The 12559-nt window shown below is 59.1% G+C and overlaps 1 protein-coding gene across 2 annotated transcripts in view; it reads left to right on the top strand.

The window, feature by feature from the left end:
• The window catches only part of ALPL (alkaline phosphatase, liver/bone/kidney), a 39553-nt gene that overhangs the window by 25442 nt on the left and 1552 nt on the right, over positions 1 to 12559 (top strand). For both annotated transcript variants that reach the window (XM_006777603.2, XM_006777604.1), the window contains exons 5-11: positions 1175 to 1349; positions 2045 to 2220; positions 5209 to 5352; positions 7263 to 7332; positions 9639 to 9773; positions 11756 to 11947; positions 12310 to 12429. In XM_006777603.2, coding sequence (XP_006777666.1) covers positions 1175 to 1349; positions 2045 to 2220; positions 5209 to 5352; positions 7263 to 7332; positions 9639 to 9773; positions 11756 to 11947; positions 12310 to 12429 — 1012 coding nt within the window. The remainder of the gene's footprint in view (positions 1 to 1174; positions 1350 to 2044; positions 2221 to 5208; positions 5353 to 7262; positions 7333 to 9638; positions 9774 to 11755; positions 11948 to 12309; positions 12430 to 12559) is intronic.

Genomic DNA, 12559 nt, shown 5'->3' with positions numbered 1-12559 from the left:
GACTAGCGGGGTCCCTGCATTTGTACTTAATGGAAAGGGAGTCGGGCAGTATTTACTCTCCCATGTGGCTCCGTTGCCTTCATTCTCTCCCAAGGTGGCCTGGGAGTTAATGCGATGACGGCTGTGAGTGGTAGCTGTTGTTACCGGTGTTGTCATCGTCATCGTTGGCAGTGGTGTTCGGAAATAAAGATCCTCTAGACCAGTGGTTCTCAACCTTCCTCATGCCGCGACCCTTTAATACAGTTCCTCATGTTGTGGTGACCCCCGACCATAAAATTATTTTCATTGCTACTTCATAACTGTCATTTTGCTACTGTTATGAATCGCCATGTAAATATCTGATATGCAGGATGCATTTTCATTGTTACAAATTGAACATAATTAAAACATAGTGATTAATCACAAAAACAATATGTAATTATATATGTGTTTTCCGATGGTCTTAGGCAACCCCCGTGAAAGGGTCGTTCGATCCCCAAAAGGGTCGTGACCTACAGGTTGAGAACTGCTGCTCTAGACCAAGCGTGTCAAACTCACGGCTGGCGGGCCACATGCCTTGTGTCATAAAGGAGTTTGACATGCTGGCGACACTCCCAGGGAATAGCAGGACTGACTGATGTTTTCTGTGCCTTCAAGGAGCTCTCAGGCTGGTGGGGACGGGAGACAGCTTCAGGGTCCCTACTAGAGGTCTGAAGCAGGGGAAGGCCTCGTCCCCATGTCCCCATTCTAGATCCTGCCTCCCCCTTACTTCCCCTTCCCGCCCTCCATCCCACCCCCTCTCTTCAAGAACTGAGCCTCCTGCCCCTCATCTTCCCCTTCTCCAGAACTCTCCTGCCTTCCCCTCCCGCTTGCCGCCTCCCACAGCCCCAGACTCAGAGAGAGGCCTCGGTGGCCCAGCCTCTCTCCTCTGCCAAACATTTCCACGTGTTGGAGAGTGGCCTTCCTGCTCCTTTTTGCCGCCCTGGCTGCCAGGGCAGAAGGAGTGGGGGCAGGAAGCAGGCAGCTAGGTGACCCTGTGGCTCTGGGGGGACCTCAGTGGGCAGCAGGGCTCAGCCAAGGCTGTGGGAGACTCTGTCTCCCTCATGCCAAGCCCCATGGTGTGAGTGGGGGGACGGGGGGGCAGCAGGGTGAGCCAGGGCCTGGCCATCTTCCAACCCTCCTTCCCTACCTGCAGACATACAACACCAACGCTCAGGTCCCCGACAGCGCGGGCACCGCCACTGCCTACTTGTGTGGGGTGAAGGCCAATGAGGGCACTGTGGGGGTGAGCGCGGCCACCCAGCGCTCCCACTGCAACACCACTCAGGGGAACGAGGTCACCTCCATCCTGCGCTGGGCCAAGGATGCCGGTGAGTGGGGGTTGGGTAGTGGTGGGGAGTGGGGCCTGTGTGGGCCTCAGTCTTCCCAGCTGTACAATGGGGAGAGGGTAGAAAAAGGTGCTCCCAGCTCCAATTCTGAGAGTCTGAACTATTCGTGGGATCCCGCCCAGGACAGGAAGGCTGGTGATTGAGGAGCCCACTCCGCTGTGGGTCCTGGTCCTGGAGCATTTCCCTGAGGCTGTTCATCCTGCTGTAAAATGGGCACGAAAACCTGGCCCCTCAGAGGCTTGTGTGAGGAAGGCCCGGGGCCTAGCCCAGCGCCAGCCCGTGGGGGGTCTGGGAATGTCTCCTCCTCCTTCCTTCTGGAAGCGGGTGGCTCTGGCCTCTGTCCCCAGGAGTTTTAGGGTCAGGGTACGAGACCAGCTGACACAGGTGACACCACCACCTGAGAGCCCGTAGCGGGGCCGCTGTGCTCCTGCAGGCTCCTCAGTGGAGAGGAGGACTCCGCCCAGGTGCTCACAGCTCAAGGGTCCTCCGGGAGGCAGAGTGTCTGAGCTGCCAGAGTACATGGAAGCCACCATCCCCCCGTTAAGTGCTGATGTGGGGACTGAGGCCCAGGCGGTCATGCAACTAACAGGAGGCCAGTCTTTAGCCAGGAGGAGGGAGAGGCAGCCTGGACACCGCCGTCTCCAGGTGAAGCCAACCCCTCCTCTGCCACACCCCAGGGAAATCCGTGGGCATCGTGACCACCACGCGAGTGAACCACGCCACCCCCAGTGCCACCTACGCCCACTCCGCCGACCGGGACTGGTACTCAGACAACGAGATGCCTCCAGAGGCCCTGAGCCAGGGCTGCAAGGACATTGCCTACCAGCTCATGCACAACATCAGGGACATCGAGGCGAGTTCGGGGGGTGTGCAGCCAGTGCAGGGGTCCCCAAGCTGGGAGGCAGGATCTCGGAGGGCGGGGGGGACTGAGGCCTCAGGTACAAGCTGGCACGGGAGAAGCAGCTTGGCCTGGCTCCCCAAACACCTGGGAGGGCTCCCAGCCCATTAGAGGATTTGTGGTCGGGGCAGAGAGGCTCTCCGCGCTGGGGCTGAGGGATAAACCCTGATGTGGCCGCCGCCACACTGAAGAACCAGGCGCCCAGGGATTATTTCGTCAATTGGAGTCTGGCGCTGCACCCCCACAACACAGGGAGGTGCGGGGGGGGGCATCTAAGGGGAGTCTGCCCTGTACATTCCCACGTGCACAAACAGGGATGTGCCCCACAGGCTCATCCAGCATGCTCAGGGACAAGGTGGTCTGGACGGGGATAGCACCAGCTCTCACTTTTAAACCTCTTGGGTTCAAATCCTTGCCCTGTTTGCTAGCTGTGTGACCTTGGGTCAGTTACTTCACCTCTCTGAGCCTTCCCTTTCACCCCCCTTTGTGAAATGTACCCACCGATCAGTAAGCCCGTTGCAAGAAATCAATACAACGGTCCCTGTAGAGGCTGCACAGGGCCTGACACCTAGCGAGAGCTCAGAAAGCGGTGGCGTTTAGGAGTGAGCCACTTGTCCTTGCCCGAAACACAAGCTTTAAAAGCCCGAGCGGGTGTGTGAACGCTTGCCCCCCGGGCATGTCCAGAGGGGTCCCCACTCTCTCTCCCTAAATGAGGACTTCCGGCTTGTTCCTTTCTCAGTGGGGATCGGGTGGGGGATCAACGGGACTTTGGCCCCCCGAGCCTCGCAGGGGTTCAGTGAGGCTCAGTGAGCCCTGGGTCCCGCCTCCCCCTCACCTCTGTTTCTAACCTTACCAGACAAACTCGCTGGCTCCCTGACCCACCTCTGCCCCCCATGGAATCCCCCCAGTTTCAAAGTGCCACCCCAGCCTCTGTACCAGCCCATGCCCTCCCTCTTCCTAGCGATGGATTAACACCCTTTCAGGACAAACTGTCCTGCTGACCCGTTTAGTGAGCATATATCCAAGGCAAGGGCGCCATCCTGACTTGTGTCCTGGGACAAGTCACTTCTCCCACCTGACTCAGTTTCCCCACCTGTACAAGAATAGAGAGCCCGCTTGCCCCCCTCCTAGGGCCACTGGAGGCCGAGATGAGGTCATGATGTGAGAACATTTGTTGTACAAGCACAGGGTATAATTATGGGACTGCTCTTTAGAGAGATTTGGCAGGAACAGCCTGAGAGGGGACCGGAGTTTAAGGGAAGATTTCTCCAGTGGGGGTGAGGGGTGGATTGAGGGGGGGTCCCCGGGAGCCACTGGGGGATGAGCATGGGTGACAGTGAGGAGGGAGGGCCGGGCGAGTCCTGCCCCTCCTCCCTTGCCTCCCTGTCTCCTCATCCTTTTCTCTCCCATCGGCCCTGCATCACCGCCACCCCAAAGCCCCCGGCCCCCAGGCTGCACATGAAACAAAAATCCTGGTGTCCGCCCTGAAAATAAATATCTTTTGCTAAAAAAACAACAAAAAAAGAAAGACACAAACCCAAACCCCAAAGCAAACAGCAAGTCTGTTATTTGGGAGTTTAATGAGCCCGTGTGAAGTCTCTGCCGGGGCTGGAAATGAGGAGGCTCCGGGCACGAAGATTGGGGGCTTCGTTTCCACTCTGCAGATGCCAAGGGGTCAGGTTCTGTGGGAAGGGGGGGGGCGGGGCAAGGGGTCAGTGACCCGGGGCCCCTTCTCCTCCTCCTCTCACAGCCTGCCCCACCCCCAGAGAATGTGCCCCTATGGAAACCGTGACCTCTAATTCCTGGCAGTGGGAACACCCTGGCGGAGGCCACCCCTGGGTGCCTGCAGCCCTCCTGTGACGGTCCCGTGGGTGGGAGTTATTTCAATTTTATAGGTAAGGAAACGGAGGCTCAGAGAGGAGAAGTGACGGGCTCTTGGTCAAGAAGGGGCAGAGTCAGGATTCAAAGCCGTGTCCCCACCAGTTCCCCATGATCCCGGCTGGCCCTGGGGCGCCCTGCCCACCTGGACCGCCCCGCACAACCTGGGTCCAGGGAGGCAAACGGAGCGGAAGGTAGAGGAGGGCCTTGATATGCCAGCCGGCCCTGCTCCCCGAGGTGTCAGCCAGGGGCGGCGGCCTGGGCTGACGCCTGTGGTGGCAGGACACCGGTGTGGTGGTGACTGTGGGCGGCAGCTGTTATGCTCTTGGCCCCGTTTTAAAAATAGTCAGGACTTCAAACATGGACTCCCAAGGAAAACAAACAGTCCCGCGTCCTCCGGCAGCGGTGGGTAAAATTAGCCTGGCGGTGACTCCGCAGACGGCAGCCCTGGCCCGCTGTTTGCCCAGCGCCCAGCTGGGCTGCCCCAAGACCTCCCTGGCGAGGCCTGGGCCTGCGGGCACCTCGCCTCTCGCTGTGGGGAGAGGAAGCAGCTCTTGGAGGCTCCATCGTGGGCTCTGCGGACACCGCGGGGCCCCGGTGCCAGGGTCAGAAGGAGGCTCGGGTTCGAATCCTGACTCTGCCCTTGCTGGCTGTGTGGCCTGGGGGAAAAGACATCCGATTTCTGCGGCCATGTCCTTATGGGGAAAGTGAGTGCAGCACACGTCTCCCTGGCGGCCTGGGGTGAAGTCGAGTGGAGGATGTGTCGGGAGCGCCCAGACCCTGACACGGGCAGCGCTGAGCAGCGGCACTGTTTGCACCCAAGGGGCAGTTCTGTCAGGCGCCTGGGAAGCAAGTGCGGGCGGGTACCCGCAGCTCCGACATGTCTCCATCCCGTAGACTCACTGGCCTCCCCCACCTGGAAAAGGGAGGCCCCGGAGAGCAGCACAGACTGACCCAGGACTCTCGGCTGGAGAGGCACCCACACCCCAACCCTCCAGGCGGGGGCTGCTGGGGCTGCCCGACGACTTGGAACCCCAGGGTACTGATGGCTCTTGTCCCCTTTAGGTGATCATGGGGGGTGGCCGGAAGTACATGTTCCCCAAGAATAGAACCGACGTGGAGTATGAGCTAGACGAGAAGGCCAGGGGCACGAGGCTGGACGGCCTGAACCTCATCGACATCTGGAAGAGCTTCAAGCCCAGACATAAGGTAGCCGTTCAGGGACCTGGTGCGGGGTGGCCTGCGGTGGGGCCGGGGCTGGGTGGTCATACTTCTTACCTCAGCGGGCTCAAATGGCCTAACAGATACATGAATGGCACATAGTAGGTAATCAATTCCTTCCTTCGGGGGAGGGCAATGGGAGACCTAGACAGCAGGAAGGGGGTGGGCCAAGGAATAGCCTACATGGACATTCAGTCCCTGAGCCCCTACTGTGTGCAGGGCTCCTACTGTGTGCAGGGCCCCTAGCTGGCATGAGGTCCAATGATGGATCGGATGGTCAAGGAAACGTGGAGCCCTGTATGCGCGCATGGTGGATGCCCAGGACCTACTGGAGCCCAGAGGGGACAGGCCACAGGGAGGGGCCGAGGCCTGACCATGGGGAGGCAGGGAGGAGGCAGCTTTGGGAGGTCTTGCAGGCAGAGGCAACAGGGCGTGAGGTGGAAGCCCTCCACAGGGAGCTGGCTCTGGCCAGGGCGAGGGCACGTGCTGGGGAAGCGAGGCTGGAACGTGGGAAGGACCAGGCTCTGGCTCCTGGAGCGGTTGTGGCCTTTGTAATCTGTGTGCTGGCCGCTGGGCCCGGGGCAGCTGGGGTCTGGATGACTGTGGTCAGGGCTGAAGACAGTGGGGAGCAGCCTGGCAGCCACTTTGATGTCACTCTGGGGTTGGGTTTCTGAGGGTTCCAGGACTGGCCCCAGGGGAGGCCTTGTGGGCTGGGGCTGGGCCAAGAGTGAGCCGGGGGCAGGGGCTGGGGAATGAGCCCCGTGGGGCTGGTGAGCTGCTTTGAACCTTTCCCATTCCTTCTGAGTCAGCTCGGGCTGGGCCAGAGCCACTCCCCGCCCAGGCCAGCAAGACAGCACGCTTCCCAGCCTCAATTTCTCTACCTGGGACATAGGACCAGAGCTTAATTCTTGCATAGGCGGGGAGCTCCAAGGAGCTCAGTCTAGACCCCCAGAGGGAGGGAGAGGGCCCACAGACTGGCCCAGGCAGGGCATCACTGTGGGCTCCCAGAGAGGCCATACATTCATTACGAACCATGCCTTAAGAGTAGGTTCTAGAGTGTCTTCACCACCGAAAAGCTATGTCATCTGTGTGTCTCAGTTTCCTCATCTGTAAAATGGGCATAATAATCCCAACCTTACAGGGCCGATGTGGGGTTTAATGAGGTGACACACCTCAGGGAAGCAGAGGACAGGATGGGAGTGGGGGAACAGAGCCCCACTGTCTGAGCCACAGTAGCCTCCTTCCCGTAATAACCCCTGAGGTTTGAAAACCCCTGAGCCTAATGCCATTGCCCAGAGAAGGCAAAGGACACTCCCCAGGACTCACAGCTTGATTCCTGGCAGTGCTGGGACCCCCCAGTCCAGGCCCTGAATGCTGCCACCTCCAGGCAAGCCAACCAGCCTCTTCCTGTGGCCTTTGTGCCCTGGATCCAGCACATAGGGGGTCCCCAGGACAGAGCTAGGGCTTCACTTCCCCCCTGGCTCTCCATGGCCCAAGGAACACAGCTCATACCTCTCAGTGGGCACTCAAGACTCCTTGTGACCTATGCCTGCCTCTTCTTTGCCCCATGTTCCTCTACTTAGAACTCAACCCCCTGACCCCAGGCTGATCAATTTCTACTTGTCCTCCAGGGCCTCATTAAGACATCACCTCCACCAGGAAGCCCTCCGAGATCTCACCTTTGGGCTCACAGTGTTCCCTGGTCTCTCAGAACTCTTCCCCTACATTAGACTTACCTATTTATTTGTCATTTCTTGAGGGTAGGGATGGTCTGTCCTCAGGGAAGGATTGTTAAAGGATGAAAGGAAACAAATACATGCCCCAGACTCGGGGACCAGCTGGGGTCAGTCCCTCCCGCTCCCCCAGCCCCAGCATGACTGACAGGCCCTTCCTCCTAGCACTCTCACTACGTCTGGAACCGCACCGAACTCCTGGCCCTCAACCCCAGCACCGTGGACTACCTCTTAGGTAAGGGGGCCGGGGGTTGGAGTGGTGGATGCCTGGCTGGGTGCCCTGGGGCCAGAGCTATGTGACCCAGAACCTGGGGGTGAGGTCCCAGCCTGCCTCCCCTACTTAGGGACCTTTGCCCTCAGGCTCCAGGGCCTGGGAGGGGTGAGGAAGGGGTTCTGGTTCATAGAATTTCGGCCCCAAATCTGCTGGCTGTGCAGGGTGAATAGCACATTGAGCACAAAGGGACACTGAAGGTCAGAGAAGGGACGTGACCTCTGGCACGCCACCCGGCCGATTAGAGTGTGGCCCAGGTAAGTCAGAGCTGAGGCAAACAAGGCCCGGGCTGTGGAGCAGGGGCCTGCAGCCAGCCCTGCTGTGCGGCCAGGGCGGAAGCCAGCCTGGCTGTCTCTGCTGGTCTTGACGGGGAGCTTTCAGGTGATCGCAACCTCGTGAGAGACCCAGCCACGCGGCTCCTAATGCCTGACCCAAAGAAACAGCACGTGCAATAACAATTTACTCTTATTTTAGACGGTTCAGTTTTGGGATAGTTTGATACACAGCAACCGATAACCTAGACCAGTGATGGCGAACCTTTTGAGCTCAGCGTGTCAGCATTTTGAAAAACCCTAACTTCACTCTGGTGCCGTGTCACATATAGAAATTTTTTGATATTTCAACCATAGTAAAAGAAAGGCTTATATTTTTGATATTTATTTTATATATTTCAATGCCATTCAACAAAGAAAAATCAACCAAAAAAATGAGTTCACGTGTCACCTCTGACACGCGGGTCATAGGTTCGCCATCACTGACCTATACAGTACATGAGCTCATTTACTCCTCATGACAACCCTGAGGTAGGCCCTATCATTATCTCCATTTTATAGAATTATTCCTACTTTTAGAAGAGAAATCACCTGCTCAAGGTTGCACAGCTCATCGGTGGTGGGATCTGGATTTGAACCCAGCTCTCTGCTCTAAGCTCCATGAGCGGCACTGTCTTGCTCCGTGAGTGCATCCACAGCTCCACACAGCCTGTGTGTGGTAGAGTCTGTGCCATGTGGCCCAGGCAAGCAGAGGGCCGTGTGTATGTGGGGGACCCTCCAGGCGCCCAGCTCTGAGCCCATAATCACCAAGGACACACCCAGGACCTGAGGGCTGAGCTCCTTGGGAAAGGTTTGCAGGAGATTTGGCCACCTCTTGCTGGGCACGGTAGCCGATGGGAAAGAGAACTCGGGTGTCTGCATGGTGGTGCTCACGTCTCCTGCCACCTAGCCCAGGGCCCTACCACGGCTCCCTTCTCCCCGGGGAGGAGGGAGCAGACTGGGGTTGGGGCTGCCAAGGCGGCTTGCTCATATGGTTCAGGGTGGGCAGGAGGCTCAGTCCCTTGCCCCATGGACCGTTCCATTGAGCTGCTTGAGAGTCCTCACAGCATGGCGGCTGGCTTCTCCCAGAAACCCAAGAGCATGCAAAGCCGAAGCTGCAGTGTCCTAGGCCCAGACCCGAGAGTCACACACGGCCATTCCTGCAGAATTCTATTGGCTGCACAGGCCAGCCCTAGTCATTGAGGGAGGGGGCCCGCCAGGGCTTACTGGGTGCCATCGTGGAGGCTGGCACCTACCAGCTTCCAAAGCACTTGGAGTGGCACGAGGTACAGAGTGAGCGTTCTGCTACTCGGAACTCTTGTGTGGCTGTACACGCACTCACGGAAGGGCCATGGTTCTGGAAGGATATCCAGAACCTAAGACACCGGCCCGGTACACATGCAGTCTTGTGACATGGACAAGAAATGGATCCTTCCTCACGTCCTACGTGGGGAAACCCAGCTCAGTGCACAGAAGGGACAGTGACCCCAAACCTTCTGTTGTTTGCCTGCGCAGGGCACTGTGCACTTCAAACCTGACCCGTAAGTGGCATGTAAACACACAGTCACGCTGCCCTGTGCAGTCCAGTCCAGGGCACAGTCCTGCCTGAGGGACACGGTGCTGTGTCCGGGGCCCTGCAGGCTGGGAGGTAGGCGGATGGACTTGACTCCCAGCTCTCCTACTCAGCAGCTGGAAATAGCCGTTACTGACCCCCCGAGCCTGTCTCCTCTTTAAATGGACATGGTGACCTCCCTCCACGGTGTGGCCATGAGATGACAGGCGGCAACGCTCCCAAAGCGCCTGGCACACTTTGGGTGCCAAGCGCCATCCGGATGAGCTTCCTTCCCTCCACTTTGCCCCCAAGTTGTGTGTGGGGAACCCGTGCTCCCTGAGACACCGCAGGTTCCTTGGGGACCCGCCTGGCCGGTCATGAAGTCTCACCATCCACCTCCTCCTCAGGCCTCTTTGAGCCGGGGGACATGCAGTACGAGCTGAACAGGAACAACGTGACGGACCCTTCCCTCTCCGAGATGGTGGAGGTTGCCATCAAGACCCTGAGCAAGAACCCCAAAGGCTTCTTCTTGCTGGTGGAAGGTAGGGCTCGGGCCTGACTGCGGGGCCGCTTGCCCGAGAGTGTGTGGGCGCACAGCCCTGAGGTCAGGGGAGAGGGAGGTCCAGCTCGCAAAGGGAACTGTCCGGTTTGGGAGGATGGGGTGTGGGTTGGGGGAGAAAAGGGCAGTGCTGAAGCTCCCAGCCCAACAAGCTGTTCATCACACATACATGTGCACCAGGCTTCCTAGTCCAGGAAGGCTCCCTGGAAGAGGAGGCGGCTTTCTTCCTTCTGGGAGGTCCTCCCTGAGGCCTGGCTCTGGAGGGGTGTGCAGCCCCCGAAGCTTCATCCCTCCCAAAAGACAAACCAGCGGGCCCAGTAGACATCTGCACTCTGAGCAGCTGCCTGAAGGGGCTCGAGGACACAGGCCCAGGGCAGGCCCTGGGATATCCCAGGTCCCCCAGGTTGGGAGAGCCAGACCCTATGGGAGTGAACGGTGCTGTATGTGGCATTCATCGTTTCCCGGGCCATCGCGAGGCCCCGGAGTCGGGCTCGGGCCCTTGTCCTGATGCTGCCCTCCGCTGGCTGAGTGACCTCCACTAGGACATTTCTATTTAACGAGGCCCCACACAGTCCCCCTCTCACAGAAGGGTTATTAGCATCCATTCTGTTCAGAGACATAAAGTCCTTGGAAGAGGGCCCAGCGGAGAATACATCCTCGGTGTTGCTATTATTACGATGGTGATATTTACATACAGGCTAAGTCAATAACAGTAGGAAGCTTGAGGACATGGTAAAGTTCCTGGAATCTCCCAAAGTTCTAACAGCCACAGTCTTCATGTGCACGCACACACGCACACATGCACGCGCACACACACATTTCCACACATACAGACACTCAGACCCTCCGCCCTCCAGAGGCCAGTGGCCGCCAGCCCGGCTTGACCACTTTTTTGCCAAACCCCGGGGTTCCCACTCAAGCATGGCGGTCTCGGTCTCGGCCTGGCCCCGACCAGGCCTCTGACGCCGAGGGCCCAGCCAAGCCCAGCGGCGGGGAGCAGGGGCTCCCCCGGGAGCAGGCTCTTTGTGAGCAGGGCCAGGACCGGCCCGCCAGGCCTGCGGCTCCAAAGCCACAACAAAGGAAGGACCCGCCCTCCCAGCCTGCCAGGCCAGCGTGGTGGGGCCCCGGCCAGCGGCAGGGAGGGTGGCCAGGCCCCAGGCTCAGGACCCTCAGTGTTGGGTGTCCACCAAGGCAGCATCTCCTGGTGGGGGACGAGGAGGCGCTCCCCCAGATCACACAGCCCTTGACTGTGACCTTTAAGCCGGTTTGTGCCAGGCCTCTTGTACTCACTGTGGAGGCAGCATGGGGTGCAGACTTCCACAGGCCTTTCTGGGATCCTGCGTGGGTCCTGCCCGGGCACCGAGGGCTCTCACCACCTTTTAGGACTGCTTCTCACTCAGGGGGGCTGTTCAAAGCGGAGGGGGAGAAGCAGGTGATCTATTCTAGAGAGAGTCACACCTGAGTTCAGATCCCAGCAAACACCACGTGGGGCACGTGACTTCCCCACTCTAGGCCTCAGTAGCTGCATCTGTAAATGGGGCTGATTGTACTAGTCTCTGCCCAGGATTGTTGTGAAGGAGAAACAAGATACCAGCTTGTCATGCCTGGCACCTAGGGGGCACTCAGGCATGTTGGCTCCCTCCCTGCCTCTCCATCGTCTCGGGGACTCCAAGCAGCTGCAGAAGGGGTGCTGGGAGCAGCATGGGGTGGTGGAGGGAGCACAGGCTTGCAGTCAGGCGGATCTGCCTTAAATCCTGGCTTTGCACTCTCCACGTGTGAGCCTTTGGTCCAGCAACTCGCCCCTCTGAGCTGCTGTACAGGCCGAACGGCTGCACGAAAGCCTGGTGTGCCTGGCACGTGGCAGCTCCCCAGCAAAGGAAGATGAACCCGCGGTCGTGCGGTGGAGCTCGGGGCTGCCCCTCTTCCCCTCCCCCTCACCCGAGGCCTTGGCTTTGGTGTCCAAAGGAGGCAGGATTGACCACGGGCACCACGAGGGCAAGGCCAAGCAGGCGTTGCACGAGGCAGTGGAGATGGACCAGGCGATCGGGCTGGCCGGCACCATGACCTCCCTGGATGACACACTGACCGTCGTCACTGCTGACCACTCCCATGTGTTCACCTTTGGCGGGTACACCCCCCGGGGCAACTCTATCTTTGGTAGGTGGGCCTCCAGGGGGGTGGGCATCTGGGAGCAGGAAAGGGTTGGCGAGCCAGCAAACCCAGCGCCTGGCACAGGTGGCACTCATGGGGATTCACTGGTGGTTGGGGGAATGCAGGGTGGAGGACAGAGTGAGGGGAGTGCATGATGGGTGGCCGGCTGCCTAGGTGATGGGTGGATAGAAGAATGAGAGGGAAGATGGATAGATGGATGGGAGGGATGTGGGCACAGTGAAAACGGATGGTTGGTGGGAAGTAAATCAGGTTTGGAAGGTGGCTTCATGGAGGTGGCTCGGGCCCTTCAAAGGGACTGTACCCCCAGTGCTCCAACATGACCCCCGGACCCACGTCTTCCTGTCCAGGTCTGGCCCCCATGTTGAGCGACACGGACAAGAAGCCCTTTACTTCTATCCTGTATGGCAACGGGCCCGGCTACAAGGTGGTGGGCGGTGAGCGAGAGAATGTCTCCATGGTGGACTACGGTGAGAATGCCAAGACGCAGGACTGGGAGGGGGCAGGGCACCCCTCGGGGATGGGCCTGGGAACAGAGTGTAGGCTTGTGGTCAAGGTCCGGGTAACAATATGGTGTCAGGTGGGTGCAGAATTATCGTG

Source organism: Myotis davidii, unplaced genomic scaffold (genome assembly GCF_000327345.1).
Source record: "Myotis davidii unplaced genomic scaffold, ASM32734v1 scaffold149, whole genome shotgun sequence".
NCBI lineage: Eukaryota > Metazoa > Chordata > Mammalia > Chiroptera > Vespertilionidae > Myotis > Myotis davidii.
This window is presented reverse-complemented; position numbering and strand designations above follow the sequence as displayed.